The following is a 21698-nucleotide window of genomic DNA, read 5'->3' on the forward strand; positions in this document are numbered from 1 at the left end:
CTTACTAATTGTGTGGCTCTCTGTCTCCAGGACAAGAAGTACTCATAGTATTTGGCAATTCTTTCATGAAACCGGAGCTGACACAAAGACCTTGCAATTAGCTTTCTCTTGGTTGTAGAATAGAGGACTGTGATTTGTACATGATTTGATGAATCACCTTGTTGAATATATCATCACAGTAGCCTTATCTCAGATATTCTGGCTCTTCTATGTGTACACTGTTGTAATATTTTGTATCATTTGTGTATAACCATGTGAATGTTGTAAACTGTGTGAAAGCTGTGTATTGATTTCTCATCATGTGATTGAAAATTGGTTACCTGGAGATACTATTTATGAGTAACATTTCCTAGTAGTATGCCATTATCATTGTGTTTTACGTTTTACATCTTCAGCCATGACTTTTTGGTGTTGATTGTACCTTCTAGGTAACTACTTGGTGTTTGATTGTATCTATGGTACAGTCAACACAAAAAAATCATTGCTGAAGATGTAAAACATGAAACATAATGATAATGGCAAACTACACTCCTGGAAATTGAAATAAGAACACCGTGAATTCATTGTCCCAGGAAGGGGAAACTTTATTGACACATTCCTGGGGTCAGATACATCACATGATCACACTGACAGAACCACAGGCACATAGACACAGGCAACAGAGCATGCACAATGTCGGCACTAGTACAGTGTATATCCACCTTTCGCAGCAATGCAGGCTGCTATTCTCCCATGGAGACGATCGTAGAGATGCTGGATGTAGTCCTGTGGAATGGCTTGCCATGCCATTTCCACCTGGCGCCTCAGTTGGACCAGTGTTCGTGCTGGACGTGCAGACCCAAACATGCTCAATGGGGGACAGATCCGGAGATCTTGCTGGCCAGGGTAGTTGACTTACACCTTCTAGAGCACGTTGGGTGGCACGGGATACATACGGACGTGCATTGTCCTGTTGGAACAGCAAGTTCCCTTGCCGGTCTAGGAATGGTAGAACGATGGGTTCAATGACGGTTTGGATGTACCGTGCACTATTCAGTGTCCCCTCGACGATCACCAGTGGTGTACGGCCAGTGTAGGAGATCGCTCCCCACACCATGATGCCGGATGTTGGCCCTGTGTGCCTCGGTCGTATGCAGTCCTGATTGTGGCGCTCACCTGCACGGCGCCAAACACGCATATGACCATCATTGGCACCAAGGCAGAAGCGACTCTCATCACTGAAGACGACACGTCTCCATTCGTCCCTCCATTCACGCCTGTCGCGGCACCACTGGAGGTGGGCTGCACGACGTTGGGGCGTGAGCGGAAGACGGCCTAACGGTGTGCGGGACCGTAGCCCAGCTTCATGGAGACGGTTGCGAATGGTCCTCGCCGATACCTCAGGAGCAACAGTGTCCCTAATTTGCTGGGAAGTGGCGGTGCGGTCCCCTACGGCACTGCGTAGGATCCTACGGTCTTGGCGTGCATCCGTGCGTCGCTGCGGTCCGGTCCCAGGTCGACGGGCACGTGCACCTTCCGCCGACCACTGGCGACAACATCGATGTACTGTGGAGACCTCACGCCCCACGTGTTGAGCAATTCGGCGGTACGTCCACCCGGCCTCCCGCATGCCCACTATACGCCCTCGCTCAAAGTCCGTCAACTGCACATACGGTTCACGTCCACGCTGTCGCGGCATGCTACCAGTGTTAAAGACTGTAATAGAGCTCCGTATGCCACGGCAAACTGGCTGACACTGACGGCGGCGGTGCACAAATGCTGCGCAGCTAGCGCCATTGGACGGCCAACACCGCGGTTCCTGGTGTGTCCGCTGTGCCGTGCGTGTGATCATTGCTTGTACAGCCCTCTCGCAGTGTCCGGAGCAAGTATGGTGGGTCTGACACACCGGTGTCAATGTGTTCTTTTTTCCATTTCCAGGAGTGTATTAGGAAATGTTACTAATAAATGGTATCTCCAGGAATCAAGGACTACTCTCATCTAAATTTACATACCAACAAGAAACCACTGTATTTAAATTAAATTTTGCAAGTTGTGTCCAGGACAAAGAGTTGACTGCGATATAGTTTAATCAGTTCTTTGTCAGAACCACATTTGGCACACAGTAATGTTATAAAAAAGGTTAAGAAATGGAGCAGAACCACCAACCTCATGTTTCTCGCATAAACATTGTTACTTCAAGAGCACACAAAACTACTCTCCAGTATTCAGCTTCTCCAACATGTCACCAGTCTTGTCGGCAGGAAAACCTTTAAACCCACATCTGAATCCCCTAATAAAATTTTTTTAATGGTCACAGAAGTAGTAAAACATCCTTTAAACTTTTCTTGGTGGCCTACTGCATGTGCAGATAATGTTTATCTTCTAGACATTAGCTCCCAGGCACTCTTCAACTGAAGATAATGCATTGAATATAACAAGAAGCCTTTGTGTCATAACATGTTCACATTTTACAACTGCCCATAATTATGATAATGTACATTACTCATCAGGGCATCCCAGTAAATTACTCTTCAGATCCCATCTGTTTTTGTTTACACTTTTATGAACAGTGAACTGCAGCTACATTGTTGCCATTTAATTCAGTTAGCTCTCGCATGAGCGTATTGTCTTCTTTCCTATGTGCAGTTAAGTCTACACTGTATGATTACCTCTACTTTCTCTCAATGTAATGTAGGTATAATGTCTTTATAAGCTTAAATGACACAATCTGGCGATCATCCACCTTTGTCTATTGTAGATGGAATTATATGCCGTCTTTCGGACTTCACACATCTCATTTTTGGTTGAAATGGCTCTGAGCACTATGGGACTTAACTTCTAAGGTCATCAGTCCCCTAGAACTTAGAACTACTGAAACCTAACTAACCTAAGGACATCACACACAGCCCGAGGCAGGATTCGAACCTGCGACCATAGTGGTTGTGCAGTTCCAGACTGTAGCGCCCAGAACCGCTCGGCCACATCTCATTTTTATTAATAACTTTTGCCTAATAAGTATCACCCATTGGACAGCACACTATTTGCTCTGGGAACTGCTTAGATATGCCACAAAAAATTGATATCCTGCAGTCCTTTGTAACATATTTGCATTTATGAATGTTGTTTTTGTACACTGCATAGATTTTATGACAGAGAGTTTATGTTTCAAATTATATTATAATTGCTATAAGAAGAACTTGGTGATTAACTGGTTGCTTCTCTCTGATTCAACCTTCAGGTTAAAAAAATTGGTATTTGCTGCATTACTAAAAGTTGACAAATGACTTGAGAGCAACCAGGATATCTCCATTCCATCCATACTCATGGATTCACACACAACATGTCTTTCACTTATCCTGTTCCTCCATACTTGCTTGTCATTTTGCATTGCTCTCAAGGTTCTAAATACTCGTTTGTAGAATTTTAAAAAAAAGTTTGCATTCTAAATTTATGGCACTTCACTCTTGATCTACAGTCCAGCATCCAGGAACAATTTGGTGCTCTACCTCTAAGGACTTCAGTGATGACAGGAAATTAAGGTACAACCTTCCTTCTTCCCTTCCCAACCGTCTTGACCCAGCGTCATGAATGACCTCTCTCTCTCTCTCTCTCTCTCTCTCTCTCTCTCTCTCTCTCTGTCTGTCTGCTTCTACCTATCTGTCTGACTTTTAACATATCCACAGTTTACCCATTGTACTCTAACAGAAAAGGTTTATGGTTTTATGTCTCCCTCTCTGCCCCCGCTCCCCTCTCTCTGTCTCTCCCTCCCTCCCTCCCTCTCTCCCATTCCCTCCCTTCGCCTCTCTCTCTCTCTCTCTCTCTCTCTCTCTCTCTCTCTCTCTGTGTGTGTCTGTCAGTCTGTCTCTTTCTCTCTATGTTTGTTGCATTACTATCACATGCTGTTAAAATATTATTAATGTTGGACAAGTACAGTTATGTTACAGAGTAATTGTCTGGTTTCGAAATAATACTTTAGTTGTTATGATGATGTTTGTTATCGTTTTACAGGTGCAGATATGAACTACTTTGTAGTTGCATGTATAGTGACTGTACAGAGTGGTGCAGGTATGCACTTCTTTAAAGTTGCATATATAAAAACTGTACAAAGAGAATAAAAAAGGTAACAAGAATTGCGCATACCTCAGTTATGTGACAGAAAATAGTACTATTTTATGTGTTGTTGAATCTAAACAGATATTGTTTTAAGATCTTGTATGTATATATTTGTAGTAAATTTATTGTGGCTTGATTCATATGCTATAGGAGCACATAAAATAGCTCACATTTATTATTTTACAGAGTTCAGCGTTTAGCTGAATTGTCATTCCAGCATGGTTATATTTCACAACCATGTTTGTAGCATTGGTTACCACCAGATAGTACCTTATTTGGAATACACTGATTTATAAAACATAAATTTTACAGATTTATGATATATATTATTATTTCTCTTTTTTACATTTTAAAATTGTGAATAATTTTTAAAATCTAGTTTTTTTTCTATTTAAGTGACATTATCATTTTAGATACAGTTTTTGAAAAACTGAAGTTCTAAGACTGGGAAATTACATTGTGTTTTCTAAGACGAGAGTAAAATACTTAGTATTTTGCATAAAAGCCGCATGTCGGTGCTTTTGTTGCCCTGTTAATTTGTGTTTTTTTCACAGTGTGTTGATTATAAGGTAAAGGATATGAAAAAGAACAAGAAAACAAATTATTTATGTGTACATTTACCACGAGTGAGTGTAATTCAACAGACAATTGTCCACGAAGAGACATCGCCTGCTACTTTTCAGTAGTTGATTAGCTGCGTATAATTTAGTCCAGGGTAAAATAAAGTATGATGACTACTTTATATACCATTGATGTTTTGTACCTTTGTAGGCTTACCTTGTTTCAATTTGAAGTATTTTGCTTGCCATTTTGTTGACTGCTTCTGTCGTGAATATGGTACAGAGTGCACAATTTTTATTTTACATTTCCATGGAAGTTCATTTGCAGATGTGACATAGAGCCCTGCCTTATTTATGCTTTGTGTATACATTTTAAAGCTAGTGAATGTAAGTAAATATTCATCTTCGATTGTAAGCCCATACCTACATATGTTGCCTAACTTTTGAGCTTAAAAAAGAAATTATTGCAGGCGAATGGAAATAACTCAGTTATTTGTTCTGGGATAAAATTGAGTCATTGGCAAGTACCAACATTTCTTTACTAATTTATGGTGAGCATGGTTTTTCAATACTATGGTACAAAACCAGTCTGTTCATGGTCATAAATGCCTCTTTCAAGAGACATAAAAGTCTTTTTCAAGAGCACCACATTTACTGTCCTGTAAAGTACCTCAATACTATGGTACTATGGTACAAAACCAGTCTGTTCATGGTCATAAATGCCTCTTTCAAGAGCCATAAAAGTCTTTTTCAAGAGCACCACATTTACTGTCCTGTAAAGTACCTCCTTCATACGAAGTTGCTCTCTTGTGTGTTTTCTTAAAAAAAAAAAAAATGTTGTCTAAAAAAAAGTGCAATGAAATTAACTAAGTTTTTAGTTGCCCTGTAACACTACTCATTTACCTCTGTCTTTGTTAGTGTTGTGTACCAGTCCATAGATGCGTATATAACAAGTATCCATGCAGAAGTCATGAGAGTACATGCACTGTCAATAGATAATAACAGTAGTTACTTGCATGTACCAAAGAATAAATTTTAAGTATATTAGTCATATTTTCTTTCCATCCCTGAATTGTATATTGTGTTTAAGTGGAACTGTGTTTCAGCAGTAAAATACAAGGAAAAAAAACAGTCTACGTGTCTGTACAAATTTCAGATTGTGTTGTTACTGTTACTATTATTTCATGTCTGGTTTTTTTTAGTATTGTCTCATTGTTTATATAAAGAACACTTTTCCCCTTACCATCTGTTTCTAACATTACTGTAATTAGTCCAAAAAAGTCACAAAAACTAGCATAAAAGGCAGTGGTTCTTTGACAGTAATCATTTCACTACAATTAAATATGAACATACCTGAGGCAATATGTTTGTAAAATAAATTACGGTGGTGTGCCTTTTCAACCATAGCGTTCTGTCTCAGATAATGTTGGAATACAAACACTGAGAGTTGACTAAATATATGAGTCCACTTTCTGTGTAATCTTAATGTGTGTTTTATATATAACAGTTGTACCATTTGTCATCCATTTATAACAATTGTAACATTTATTATCCATTGAGACAACAAAACAAATCAAACTACCAACCACTAAAATAGTTTTTGTGTTTATGTCCACATCCAATTACATTTCAATATCCTTGGAATCAGTCTATATGTAATAACACCTGGCTGTTTTGTTACAGTTTTGTATTTACTGGCCATTGACCTAAGAACTGTATTTACTTGCTTTATAAAATAACATTTTTGCAAAATGTGAAATTCGAGGCTTAAAATGCTGGAATAAAGAATATGACCTAACTTGACTCTTAATTACCAGTTTAACACGTATGTTGACATATGAGTCAACATTTTTAACTGAACTTTATTTACAATTTTCAGTGTAGATCACATAGTGTGATCTAGACTGAAATTTACAAATAGAGTCACTTGAAAATCAAGCTCTGATGCTGATGGTCAGTTTTAGTACACATCTTGTCATTAGAAGTCTGCCATTACCTGTGGTTTGACAGTTGAAAATGCGGTTAGAATGAAATTTTTGTAGTATGGGTGGTCCCACATTTCTTAAATATTATGTGTGTACAGTGATTTTCAACCTCATTTATGGATCAGGGTCCTCTTGTTTAATACTGCAAGCATTTAATAAGTGAGGGCTTTAGCAGCATACACTATCCAAACTGCAAGAAACGATCCCTGAGGGTATGAGGAGCAAAAAAGGTCGTATGGTAATACACTGTCCAGTCATGTTAATGTGACCACCTGTCAAAAGGCTGAAGTGATTATTTGAAAAGGTCACCTGTCACCATTGAGTGGATATCCAGTTGCAGTACTCGCATGAAAATTTCAGCCTTTGTTACCAATGAACAGCAGTCAGATCAGTGCATGAACCAGGTGTCTACTGTAAAGGCCCATATGATGCAACATTCACTGAATGTTCATTGAGGAGACACTGTTGCTAGCCCCCTTGATTCATCTGGGCAGACAGTCACTCAACAGCTGCACGTCTTTTTGTCCAGACACATATCTGCAGCTGTTGTTCACCTCTCTCATCTATTGCCGACGGTCACTACAGTTGCCTCGGTGCCGATTTTGGGCAGTACCATTTTGCCGTGCATGGTGTACATTAACCATGGGGGCATGCGAACAGTTTACAGACTTAGCCATTTTGGAAATGCTTCCACCCTTGGCCCAGAAACCAGTGGACATCTGATAAATCGCTCCGTTTCTGTATTACGACAACGACTGCACTATTTTCTGCGTCCCCCCGGTGCGCTTTTTATACCTTCCACTGCTAGTGCTGCCACTTGCCGTCTGTCAGTGGTTACTGCATATTAATGGTGAACGTGAATGGTGGTTTCCTTAATGTGACTGGACCGTGTAGAAGGTATTGAAATTAACCAGTGATTATATGGGTGTCACCTGTGTAAAGGATGTAAGTCAATGGTGGCCACGAATTCGGCTCACAAGTCATGCCCTGGCATGACCTCCATCACCACAGCATGCTGTCTGAGTGAGAGGAGGGGGGAGAGGAGAAACTGTGAATGCACCACACTTAAATGACAGTGCAGTCACCCTATGTGCAACTTAGTTTTGTATTTTACATTTCTCAGCAATATAGACCACAAAAGTATTATTTAAATATTTTTGGCATGCTGATGACATAATATAATTTTTATCTGGTACAAACTCTCACCATATGGACAGACACACACAATTTCACAGATTTTCACACTCAGGTTGTTATGTAGTCAGGATTTATTTAGTTTCACAGTTGTAGAAATATCTGTCACACACGTGATGATCGAAGTATTGTAGCGCTTTTGAAACCTCATTATTTAGACCTGGAAACTCTACCGGAGGAAAGCAATGTAGACCCCCTGGCTGACAGTTTTAATGTAAAAGTATCTGTATTTAAAATGGGAATTAACTTTCATCTCAATCAGTTAAAACTGCACATATCTGCACATGCACAGGGGTGATTTCAACTGAAATGGCGAACGGTCTCAAAAACAGATGTAAGATTGGCAGTGCCCTCAAAATATTTATAAAACTGTGCTTGTAATCCTTTCAAGAACATAATGAATCCTTCAAACCTCACCCTTTCTTTAATGACAGTGGACTTAGGGACCTGGACTGTGCTTGTCAGAATGTGTTCCTTCTTTTTAAATATGCCCCCATCAAATCAAAAATAAGTTGTTTCTTACGTTTCTTACTGTGGGCAGTGTGCAATCAAATCCACTTGAAATATCAGGTCTCCAATCCATTTTGGATGTTCTAATTTTTGTTCCACCACTCCTTTTCCCTTTATAATTTCAACAATAGAGAGATTTAAATCAAAAAATTGTTCCAGCGTAATTTACAATAATGTATAAAGTCTCCACACTCTTTGTTCAGTTCCATTGAAAGCTGTTGCAACTAACAGTGGGATATTGCATGTGACTTCAGAAATTTTACTATTCCAGCCACCATCTTATTTATTTGCTGCATGCCTGTAAATTTAGCACAAAGGGCTTCTGGATGTACATTTGGATTGTAACATCATTTCATAACAAATGTGCTGTACTCATCACTTATGGAACTGCATAATAGATACTGAGAGTTCACATTCCTGTATTCTGTCATTCCCATTAATTTTTAAAGGCTTGTGACGATAGATCCCTAGACTGCCTCATTTTGTGCAAGCGGCCATTGGACCTGTGAATGTCCTTCGTACCACAAACAAATAGCAAGAGGTAAACATTGCTGATACCATGACTCTGCTGAAATGAAGAGAGTTATGCCAACCGAACAGTGGCGCACTCCAATACAAAATGAAATTTTGCACTGTCGCAGTTACTTCCAAGAAGAACAGAGCAAAGCCAGGACAGGGTGAGCCTTTGTGTGCACACCCGGCACATGTGAACTTTTATTACGTTGTTGTGGCCCTGATGTAAGTGGTACAACTTTTTAACTGTCTGATTATGTCAGAATGGCATATTACAGTGAATTAACTGTGACAGCATGCAATTAGTCATTTGATCAGCTTTGACTAAAACTGCAGCCATTTATTAAAAAATGTTGAGCCTTTTAATTTCTTTTTGTAATAGTTTAACATTCTCTGTCAACAGCAGGGACATGTGAAATGGTATACGAACTCTGTTGAATATCCAGTCAGGAAAGAAACTACCTGTGATCTTGTTCGAGAACCCTTACTAATATTCAGAAGTGATGTAGAGAAAGCACAGAGAATCTAAATCTGGATTACCAGATTGGGATTTGAGACCTGCTTCTCTCAGTACCTCACTTTCTTGAGCAGCTTATTCTCTGGCGTAGATTAGGGCTGTTGTGAAAACAAACCATCATGACTCTCTCCTTATCAGTGATTAATCTTATTCACATTAATTGCTTTTCCATGTGATTCTGATAATGAATTGTAACGTACAGATGTGCCTTTTTTCATCATGACAAGCTGTATTTCTTACATCCACGCTTTTATTTTCATATGTGAAATCTGATTTATGACAGTTCTTCACAAAACTGAATCATGAGTGAGCACTGCACAGGTAATCTCATTTACTTGTCATTTCCTTATACAGATCAAAATCAGTCAGGACTCCTGTTGGACAAAAGTGGCAATTTTGTATGCATAAAATCAACAATGACATCTACAAGGTGAAAACAGCATTCTCACATAGTTCCTGACATTTTTATGACCATACGAAAGAGCTGTCATTTGATGCTTTGTCAGATATACAGCTTGAGTTTTCTAAAATCTAACATTCAAAGATAGGATTTTATTGATGATTGATTTATGGTTCTCACATTTTAAGCAAGCCATTAAGGGCAGATAGAATGGTGAACTTTATGTTTCCTGGAGGAAAACAAACTCGGTTTCAGAATTTCAAATGGGAACATGAGAAAAAATTGCTCACAGTTAAATAAATTTTTATCTAAAATATTTTGTTTGTATTTTGTGCTGTTGTGGTGGTATCATAGAAAAAAACTCTGCCTGGAGCTGACTGTCTGAACAATGCTCGGGGAAAGAAAAAGAAAGTTTGTTGGATATGTTGCTGTGAAGAAAAACTTTTTCTTACACTTTTAACTTTGAATAAATTGTATTGCAATTGTAACAATAATAACAAATTATTAGAAAATAACAGTTTTGTGGTTTGGTTTATGGTAATAGGTGTTGGCAATGCTTTCCACCCTTTTCTAACCACAGTCATGCACAGTGAAAAAATATGAGCTTGCCATATGGTGAAAAAATATGAGCTTACTGACCAGGAATCCCCTTGAGTGTAAGGTCGCAAAAGGCCAATGATGTTTACGGCCGATGCCCCACATATTGTCTACCATGCAATAACAATATTAGTTGCTAATGGCAGTAGGGATGGGACTGGAGGTACTGAGTAGTGAGAACAGAATGGGGCTACGGAGCGTAGTTGAACTGCTTAGTCAACAAGTAACTCACAACTCCACTACAGTGCCAGTATGGTGTTGATACAAAGCAGAGCAATGACAACAATAAACAAAGCAAACATTGCATTATATATCCAAGAGTTGACATTTTGTCAAAAATGAACCTAGGGAATTTTGCAGATTGAAAAGGAAGTGGTAGATGAAATGTTAGCATTTCTGCAAGATGAGTCAGTTGAATGTGTTGTTGCATATGCTCGACTGCGTGGACATGTACATGAGGAGTACAATGGTGAGGAGTGTCGAGCCCTGTATTTCATCATCCTTATCGAACAGGGAGCCACAAATCCCATCTCCACTGAAATGTAGTAAAGGACAGTTGTTGTCCAAGGAGCTGGTACTAAATGTAATGACATACATGGAGGATCATTCGCAGCATAGTAAAAAACAATTATGAACAAGTTGAGAATAAGCCCACAGCGATGTGACTGTGTAGTGCATAAGAAAAACAACGGATATTCAAGGGACAACAAGGTGCACTTGTTACAAAAACGGATGTTTGCGTGCTTCAAGTATGCTCGATACAATTCACAATATGTGAATGATAGTGACCTCCTATGTTCTGCACGTCAAATTGTATGTGACATAGATTTTAGTGATTTTGAGGGAAGCAGTGGATGGTAGCTTTAAACAGTGCTACGGAATTGGAAGGCATAAGATAACAAAATATCAAACAAAGCATCAACATGACGATGGACAGCGAACTGTGGAATTGACCTGAAAATTTTTAGATGAGTAAACAAACTTATCCTATCATTAAGTGAAGAGTTTGTTTTCAACTCTGACCAATCAGGATCTGTAGAGGAAATGTATATGAAAGGAATCCTGGAAATTACAGGTATGAAGAGAGTTGCATCAAGATCAACTAACATCAGTCCCTTAACAAGAATTTTTACAATTACCCCGACTGTTAATCTGGTTGGTAAATTGGCTGGAATAGGTTTTGTGACCCCTACAATTCTTTATTGTGTGCATGATCTTGCAAGGGCAATGGGGGACATATACGTCAGCAAGCAAGAGTGGAAAAATAGGTGTAAGAGAACTACAGCTGTTGTATGGGCACTGTTTTTGGCCAAAATAACTTGCATTTGCTTGATACCTGGTCTGCACATAAAAACCATACTCCTTTATTGCAAATTATCCCTCGTGAAAAGTGTGTGACATTGCAAGGCATACCACCTGGAACCACAGGACAAATTCAACCTCTTGATGGTTATTTTTCCCGTGCCTATAAGACATATTATTGTAATATCTTCAGCTATGCCTTAAAGGATAGTAAGTTTCATTATTAGTGCCACAACAGAGTGTTCTGCCTTCGGTTGCATGCCATCATATTCCATCAGTTCTCGCCAACCCGTTACACCAATATGATTCTATATGCATTCTTTAAGCATGGTTACCTAGCTGAATGTTCTGCACAGTTTGTATCTCCCAAGGAGTTCGCTTTGGATCTTGATGGTACGAATGTTTGTGATCGCTGTGGTGTACCATCTTTCATTCAGTGTTCATGGTGCAAATTAATGGTTTGTTTTGAACATTTCTTGACTGTCGACGATGTCCAATTTGTGAAGTGTAGTACATCTCCCAGACACTCATTTTCTGTTACCCTCCTGATGGAAATGGTGAGTCATTAGCAGCTAATATTTTTTTTTGTCATAATTGTTAACACTTTCAAATGAACCTTACTAAAGACTGAACTTGCGAACCTCACACTCATTAGGTTCCTTGTGAGCATCGGACCAGATCTGAGACTGGATTCAAGACTTACTTGCAGGTAAAACTCAACACAGTGATCTTAATAAATCAAAATCGACAGGTGTACAGACATTTTCCAGAGTACCCCAGGGAAGAGTGAGAGGGCCGTTACTGTTTACAGTGTGTATAAATGATTTAGTAGAAAGTGTCAGAAGCTCTTTAAGACTGTTCGCAGATGATGCAAATGTCTGTAGGAAAGTAAAAGCGCCTGAAAACAGTATCAATTTGCAGAATGACCCACAGACAATTGATGAGTAGTGCAGGCTCTAGCACTTGACCCCAAACGTAAATAAATGTAACATATTATGCATACACGGGAAAAGAAATCCACTACTGTACAATTACACTATTTATCAAAAAATTCTGGAAACCATATTCATCATGAAGTACCTAGGAGTAACTATCCAGAGGGACCTTAAGTGGAATCACCACATAAAACAAATAGTAGGAAAAGCAGATGCCCAACTGAGATTCATAGGAAGTATCTCAATGAACTCATCCACAAAGAAAATGGCTTACAAGAGGGTTATAAGACTGATTCTGGAGTACTGTTCGTCTGTCTGGGATCCTTACCAGGTAGGACAGAGAAGAACCATCGAGGAGCGGAATGTTCAGTTGGCGCGAAAGCATCACTGAGATGCTCAACAACCTCCAGTGGCAGATGTTACAAGAGAGGTGTTGTGCATCACAGAGAGTGTTACTGTTGAAATTTTGACAGAACACTTTCCAGGAAGAATCACACAATATATTACTTCCTCCCACGTACACCTCATGAAATGATCCCGACAAAAATTATAGAAATTAGAGCTAATACAGAGGCTTACCAAGAATCATTCTTCTCACACACCATTTGTAAGTGGCAGGGAAGAGGAGATCAGTTAATGGTACCAGAAGTACCCTCCGCCTCACACCGTTCTGTCGCTTAAGGAGTCTGATGTAGGTGTAGATACAGAAGTGTTTCAATGTGCTACTGTCCATTTGACTCTGTGGAAACCATACGGGGGATATGACTGTATCACTGTCTTTCCCCTTTTAAATCCAGACTCTTCTCTCAGAAAAACCTTTGTCAGCATCCCGATATGCAGTCAAATGCATGGAGTCCTGTTTTAGACATTTAGCGCATGGGTTGTGGTAAAATGACTGATGCTCATTTTCTTTTACCCTTGTCGCTTTACCGCCCACTTTCCCATATAAATGGCAGCTGTTGCACCCAATCAGTTTACAATTACGTGTCCATGTTATCAGAATGTCACATTCCTGGATGGATATGTGTCCTGACACTGATTTGCGCAGGATAGGTTCTAGAAATAGAATCTGCTACATTCAGGGCAGGTTACATTTTTACAAGTCTGTGGTAACCTCTTGACCTCCATAACACCACTTTATTTCCAGTATGCCTCTACAAGCTCGGAAGCTGTTTGCCAAGTTTCAAAACTGAAGATATTATTATATGTAACGGCCATTCGTTTGCTAAACTTGCATGTAAACTATGTGAATTCTTAGAAACTCTCAATCCCAAGCACCAAAACCATTGCTCTGACATTATCTCCACCTAACAAAAGTGATAATGCTTTTACTTATCTGTATATCGGTTACGGCATCGTGAGCGAGTGTGTGTGTGCGCGTATGTTTGTGTATGAATATCGTATGGTATTTTTGATGTTTTGATTGTGTGTCATTAATTTAAAATCTCCATAAATGAGCTATAATACGAATTTTTTGTACCCTGATCAGTTCGCCCCCCACACATCCTTCTACCACATTCCAGCATTGTATTATTCTACACATTAAAAGTCCTACTTAGGAAAGAAACTTCAATGTATGCTTACTCTCCGTTACTGTGTACTGTAAATGCCAATACCTTGTATTCCCCTACTGTATTTAGATTTTTCCATATATCATGTTGAAAGTAATTTTTAAGCGATCGTTCCTTACAATAACGTTACCATCTCCCTGCACAAAGAAGTTGTGGCTCAGTGTTAGGCATCAATTTTTTAGTTTGGTAATATCCCTATATTTGTCAGTATTTTGCCAAACAGTGCTCTGGATTGGGAAAAAAAGATGGTTCTCCTGCTTTAATATAACACATCCATATCGCTGGCATTTAATGCATTTTGATATACATCTCAAAAAATCGCACACGCAATCCATTCCATTGTTAGAAATCATAGGTTCTAGTAATACCATAGAATTTAGCCAAGGAATATGTAACAGTCTTAGTACTATTTATAATAACATTACCGTTTCCTCCACTAGTCGTCCTCTTGCAGACAAAAGTCATGGCTTAATGTTAGGTAGCCAAATATCCCCTATTTTGGTAAAAAGTCCCAGCAAGGACTCACGTTATATCCGCATTCGTAAGGTGAAATGCATCTAGACCAGTGGTCGTAATTGCACCCCTCCCCCTATAAGAGCCAACATTGACACTCTAGAGTGACACCACAGACTGCACAGCAAGAAGCTAAGCTAAACTGACCACTCAGAGAGAGATCAACTTTCATCACACCATAGTTATTGATAGAAGCTTACCACTTATTTACACTGATGTCAAAAATTATAGCAACAATCGGAAATTTTGCAAGGTTGTGTTTATTTTGCCACAAAACAGTGTAAACCTGTGATAGTAAAGTAGAAACAATGTCAAGAATACAGAATGTAAGCAACTGCAAAATGCATAATGTTCTTCGTTTTTCTCCAACTTAAGGGATTGATACACAAATACTGACAATTGGTTAATGTGCTCAGTATGGGTGGTGACCACCTCTGGCAACACTACAGGGTTGCGACGACAGGACGTACTGTGAATGATGTCATCAATCTCTTGTAGAGGCAATAACACCCATTCATCCTGCAGAATTGCTTGCAAATCTTAGAGAATGGTTGGTGAATGATGACATAATGGAACCTGTCTCCCTAGTGCATCCCAGACATGCTCCATGGGATTCAAATTGGGAGAGTGAGCAGGCCATGCCATGCATGCAGCATCTTCTGATTAGAAGAAAACACCAACCACCCGTGCTTTATGAGGTCAAGCATTATTGTCCATCAGTACGAAGTCTGGGCCAACAGAACCTCATGACAACTGCACATGTCCGCAGCTTGTCGTCTAGTGGCTAGCATTGCTGCCTCTGGATTACGGGGCCCTGGGTTCGATTCACAGCCAGGTTGGGGATTTTCTCTGCCCAGGGACTGGGTGTTTGTGTTGTCCTCATCATTTCATCACCACCACCATCATTATCAGCATCATCATTCATGACAGTGGCTAGATTGAACTGAATAAAAATTGGGACTTTGTACGAGCGCTGATGACTGAGCAGTTAAGCGCCCCCACAAACCAATCATCATCATCATCATCATCATCATCATCATTACAACTGCACATGAGGTCCCGAGAACTCGTCAAAATATCTGACAGGAGTTAAACCTTGCCAATTTCATGAAGAGATGTTCGAGCTGTCAACATAATCTGTGCCCACACTATTTGGTATTCACCTCAATATCGATCTCTTTCCACAATGTTTGGGTCCCAATATCATGTTCCATCAGATGTGAATCCATCAAGAATCACTCTCAGACGAAGTCGGGACTCATTTGTGAAAAGAACATTGGCCCACTGTTCGACCATCCAGGTGGCATACTGATGACTCCACTCTACATGCTCCCTTCTGTGAAGACGTGTCAGAGGTACACACACAGCAGGTCTCCGACATTAAGGGTCACTCTGCCGAAGCCTTCTGTGCACCATTTGTCTCTATACAGCACGTCCAGTTGATGCTGTGGTCAGATGCCAGTCGCCTTGCAGTGCTATGGCAGGACCATCATGCTGTTACGGCTAAGAATGGTCCTCTCTTTCTGATGTTACATGTGGTTGGCCTTGCCCTGGTCTTTGGGGTACAGCTTCAGTCTCAATAAAATGTCGTCACATCCGAGAAACAAACAGACCAGATTCACATGAAGCCATCTGGCCACATCAGTTTGCGACTGTTTTCCATTCTTCCTATGGCTTTCCACCGTAGAGAGTCTTGTAGGCATCTTCTCTGTGCCATAGTGCACCGTCTGTGACTGTAAACATAGCGACTGCGGATATGGAACTACCCGGCAAACACTACCCTGTTTGATAGGTGCCCAGACGTCATCGTTGGCATGATTTTCCATTGACCGGAATGCCATCTTCCGTGCAGACCACGACCCTACTGACTTCTGTGGACAGTTTGTATGATTACATTGTAAATTGGACCCAGAACGGAAGCATATTTTGAATCTGCGTGTTATAAGGTATCACACCACATATTTTCAAGTGGAAAAGAAAAATAAGAAAAACAGAATGGAGCCACCTGCATTTCTCTGAAGATTTCCAATGTTACCAGTTCTCTGTATTTTAATGCAACCAGTGACATCGCTCATCGCAACAGGAAGCCGTGTTTGTTTTTATTTCTGGCCGCATTTGCTGGGCATTTCGTCTTGCTGCAACATGTCTGGAATGTCCTGTCGTTACACATTTTAAGAACATATATGTGGTCTCATCCCTCTCCTACATCTAATCCATGATAAAGTCCGACAGCTTATGGCATATATATCGATTACTCCCTTTGTAAAATGCAATTTTTTTTGTAGACACGTCTATAAATCAGCGTAGTCAAGGAACTATAATCGGTATGCTACAAATGGTTTGTTTTGTAACCGAATTAGGTTTTTTCCATACAATATACTCCGATACAGCATCTAATAGCTACTAGTGTAGTTGGGTGCGCAGTACAAGACACCTCTGGTGTGGCATCTCCACATCGTGAAGCATTTGTTAACAGATGATACAGACCCAAATGTCTTACCAATAGCACTCTGTGAGGAATAAAATGACGTATTTGTAACCGTACAGAAGACATTGCAGATGGACAAACGATGGCATTTTACGTTTTACTGATTTTTTAAAAAAAGAAAAAAAGATTCCTTACTGTTGACCAATTTTTCTAAGGAAGTGTTAAGATAACAATGTAATCATATTAAGAATTGACCTTTCTAGATATTATCTGCCTCTACGAAGAATGTCGATGTGTGGTTATACAACTTTATTTTCTAATTCCACCCTAGGATCTCTAATGCAAGCAAGCTATACAGAATATCAAAGACACCTAGTTACCAAGTACCATGTAAAACTAGCGTACATGTAATGAAGACTCTCAAAATCATTTTTTCTGCAAGTACACCAACATATGACTAACTTCTAAATTTGGTTGGTTGGTTGGTTGTTTGGGGAAGGAGACCAGACAGCGTGGTCATCGGTCTCATCGGATTAGGGAAGGATGGGGAAGGAAGTCAGCCGTGCCCTTTCAGAGGAACCATCCCGGCATTTGCCTGGAGTGATTTAGGGAAATCAGGGAAAACCTAAATCAGGATGGCCGGACGCGGGATTGAACCGTCGTCCTCCCGAATGCGAGTCCAGTGTCTAACCACTGCGCCACCTCGCTCGGTCTAAATTTGGTTCTTACACATTACAGTGTGTATAAATTAATTGTGTCATGCCACAATCTGCAAAATAAAGGAAAATTTTTCCATTAAGGCAGAAGACTACAACATATTCATTAGAAAGCCTGAAATTGCTTCAGAATTTAATGCTTGCGAGTTATTACTTTTTTTTTTCATTTCAAATTTTACAGAATGGTAAAAAATGTTAGTCCGGTGCCGCCATATCTGAAAATCAGTGGTGATGGCTGTTAAACTAGCAAACTGACAAGATATGTCGTAAAAATGGCAAATTGGTAGCATAGCGAATCTGGAAATTGGCTAATTCACAGGATAGATCGTACAATTGGCAAATTGGTAGGACAGAAAATTCAGAAATAGGCATATTGGCAGCACTGGCCGTAACATTGCCAAACGACTAATCTGAAAATTGGCCAAGTGGTAGGATAGACCGTTAACTGGCTGAAACTTTTCCACATAGACAGGATGTCAAATCTGGAATTTAGCGAAATGGCAGGATAGGTCGTAAAAATGTCTATAAAACTGGCAAATTGTTATGGCACCAAACCCAGAAACTTACAAATTGGCAGGATAGAACATAAAATTGATAAGGAACTAAATCCAGAAATTAACAAGTCTGCAGGGTAGGTCTGGGAGATGTTCTGGAAGTGAATCCATCTGCATTATATCCAGAATATTGTTCAGGATGGATTCACCCACATTAAGTTCAGAATAGCTTCTGTAGGTGGATCCATGTACTGCAGACTGCTCACAAAACAGTGTAACAGAGCTATGTGTGTTTACAATAGGATACAGACAGTTCATCAGACATTATTATTATTAGTATTATTATTATTTCCATGTATTAGTCACATCTTGTTGCTTTAGAGTCCATATATAGAGCTTTGCCAGTTTTCTAACTATGGAATTGATTATATGTTTGGCCTTAAGAAGGTATGTCTAAATGCTTTAAATGCCAGCGATTTGGATGTGTTATACTAAAGCAGGACAACCATGTTCCCCCCCCCCCCCCCCCCCCCCCCCCCTCAGTCCAGAGCATTGTTCACTACAGTATCGTCAAATATAGTGATATTAACGAATTAAAAAATGGGTATGTGTTACTGACAAATATTGAGCCACGACTTCTTTGTGCAGGGATAAGGTAATAATATTGTAAGGAATGATAAAACTGTTTAAAATGAATGAGCTACAATTGTAGAAAGGCGTACAAATTACAGTTGACAGTTTGTGTGTGTGGGGGGGGGGGGGGGGGAGGGGGGGGGGGGGGAAGGGGGCAGGTGGGGAAGGAATACAATATACCACATTTATTGTAAAGAGCAATAGAGAGAGATCAGACACTGGCGTTTCCTCCCTCAGTAGGTGTTTTGGTTGTTACAATAACACTACTCTGGAATGCGGTAGTTGTCATTTGTAGGAAGATATGTGGCGTAAAGTAACCAGGGCGGGAAAAGATCGCATTCTACCATACTTATGACGATTTTAAATTAATTACACAGTCAAAACACGAAAATAGCGTACAATATCCACAGACAAACACATGCATACACACTCGCTCATGATGCCTTATCTGAAATATGGGTAAGTAGAAGAGGTATCAATTTTGTTTGGTGGAGATCCTCGAACAGCAATTGTTTTTGTGGGCGGGGTGTGAGATTTTGTAGGAATCCACATAGTTTACATGCAGGTTAACCACATTTAGGAAACAAATGGTTGTGAAATATACTAATTCCTTTGGCTTTAAAACTTGGCAACCAGCTTTTCATTTTGTAGATGCATACTGGAAGAAGAGTTGTTTTTTTATATAGGTCCAAGAATTATATACCATGTTAGCACAGACATGTAAAAATGTATCCTGCCCTGAAAGTAGCAGATTCTACTTCTAATACCCATTCTGTGCAAATCAGCACCAAGACACATACCCAGCTAGGAGTGCAATGTTCTGGTAGTATAGAAACATTGTAAACTGATCAGGATGCAACAGCTGCCAATAGGGGACTGTGAGTGATAAATGGATAAGAGTGGGGGAAAAAGAGTATCAGTCATTCTATCACACACCATTCATTCCATGTTTAAAACAGAACTCCATTCTTTTGACAGTATATAAGGGTTTGCTTTGGCACTGTGTTGATGGAGGTTTTTCTGAGAGGTGTCCAGATACATAAGTGGTAAGATGATGATATAGTCATAGCCCCCCGCGCCCCCCCCCCCCCCTTTCCCCGGAGTTGAACCCTTTTTCTGCAGAGTCAAATCAATGGAAGAGCATTTTAATGCTTTTGTATAATATTTATGTGTTACCAATTTCCATAGTTGGTATGTTAGACTTCTAGAGGCTGGTGGTCATATTTAGAATTACTATTGCGCTCGAGCGCATATCCATTTGACACAGTTCGATCATTCACAATCTCATTGCAAAACCCAAGTCCAATACTCCACCTCGGTATTTACACGAAAAATTACAGTTCACACTAGGCGAGCGGCTGCTCACCGCTCAGAGCCTAAGCCCTGCGATACCACACCTGCGAAATTTTCTAAGTAGTGCCACTTCCCAGCTACCTAAAGACCGACTGTCCCCTTTGGTCTCTCGACCAGAACTGCCCTCTGCCCGTCTCCGACCACATTTCCTGCGCGTCGAACATCTTCGCTCAACTGACTAGCGCAGTTCCCTTTCCTGAAGCCGTACATCTGATTGGCTACAGCTTATTCTACATTACTTTACATTTGAACATATTTAAATAATCAAAGCTTGAGCACTTTCACGTTCGAAATAAAATAACAATAATATCTATTGTTAAATTCTTTTACATAAACAAATGCAATTTCCTTCTTAATTTTGAATGTCACGGCTAGTAGTCTTGCACCAATGTGCTTTCTGATAAATGAATAAAGAACAAAAGTAACTATTATGCACTAAACTTTACAACAAATATTCTACTACCTAATGATTCAATAAGGTGTCATGCTGTCATCGTTCAGTGTATTTTGTGTGCAGGAAATGATGATCTGATGCTTAACTGAAAATACTGATAACTTAAATTTACTATACCTTTTAAACACATAAAGTTACTGAGTTGATATTTGCAACGTTTGTCATTTTAATGATGCGCTTCTATATGAAATGTCGATCGTTACGATCGACCAAAGCGTTCAGATTTTAGCATTTAGGTCTTTGTTACAAAATTTGTTAATTTCACTTTAACAGTAAATCCTAAACTGTTATAGATATGATCAATATTCAAGTTTTATTGGGATCGCCATGAAAATTTGTGGAGGATGGCAGATTAAAATTTCTGTGGCTTGATTCCCTGCACTACTACAGAATTAAATAGTTTTCATAAATGTTTCCCATTATGGCCGACCTTAGGTCCGCCATATTGGCCACAAAAGCCTTCTACTAGGTTTTCTGGCACAGTGGTTAGCACACTGGACTCGCATTCGGGAGGACGACGGTTCAATCCCGTCTCCGGCCATCCTGATTTAGGTTTTCCGTGATTTCCCTAAATCGTTTCAGGCCAATGCCGGGATGGTTCCTTTGAAAGGGCACGGCCGATTTCCTTCCCAATCCTTCCCTAACCCGAGCTTGCGCTCCGTCTCTAATGACCTCGTTGTCGACGGGACGTTAAACACTAACCACCACCACCACCACCACCACCACCACCACCACCACCTACTAGGTTTTCCTATGACGCAGGTTCTCATCTGTCTCACTCGCACACTACAGCACTTAGGCCTCAATAGACAATAGATGCCTTTGAGTTTCTCCATCTCGTGGTGAATCTGTGCCCTTTGTGGTGTCCTGTCCTGGACTACAGGTTTCGTTTCACAATTTCTGAAGGCTGACTCTTACGGCCATATACTTA

General features: G+C 40.0%; 1 protein-coding gene across 1 annotated transcript in view; it reads left to right on the plus strand.

The window, feature by feature from the left end:
* LOC126469823 (uncharacterized) overlaps nt 1-3981 on the plus strand; it is a 183606-nt gene extending 179625 nt beyond the window's left edge. Inside the window, exon 24 of the mRNA XM_050097109.1 lies at nt 3455-3981. Coding sequence (XP_049953066.1) covers nt 3455-3491 — 37 coding nt within the window. The 3' untranslated portion in view covers nt 3492-3981. The remainder of the gene's footprint in view (nt 1-3454) is intronic.
* The last annotated feature ends 17717 nt before the right edge of the window (nt 3982-21698 follow it).

The sequence above is a fragment of the Schistocerca serialis genome, chromosome 3 (assembly GCF_023864345.2).
Source record: "Schistocerca serialis cubense isolate TAMUIC-IGC-003099 chromosome 3, iqSchSeri2.2, whole genome shotgun sequence".
NCBI lineage: Eukaryota > Metazoa > Arthropoda > Insecta > Orthoptera > Acrididae > Schistocerca > Schistocerca serialis.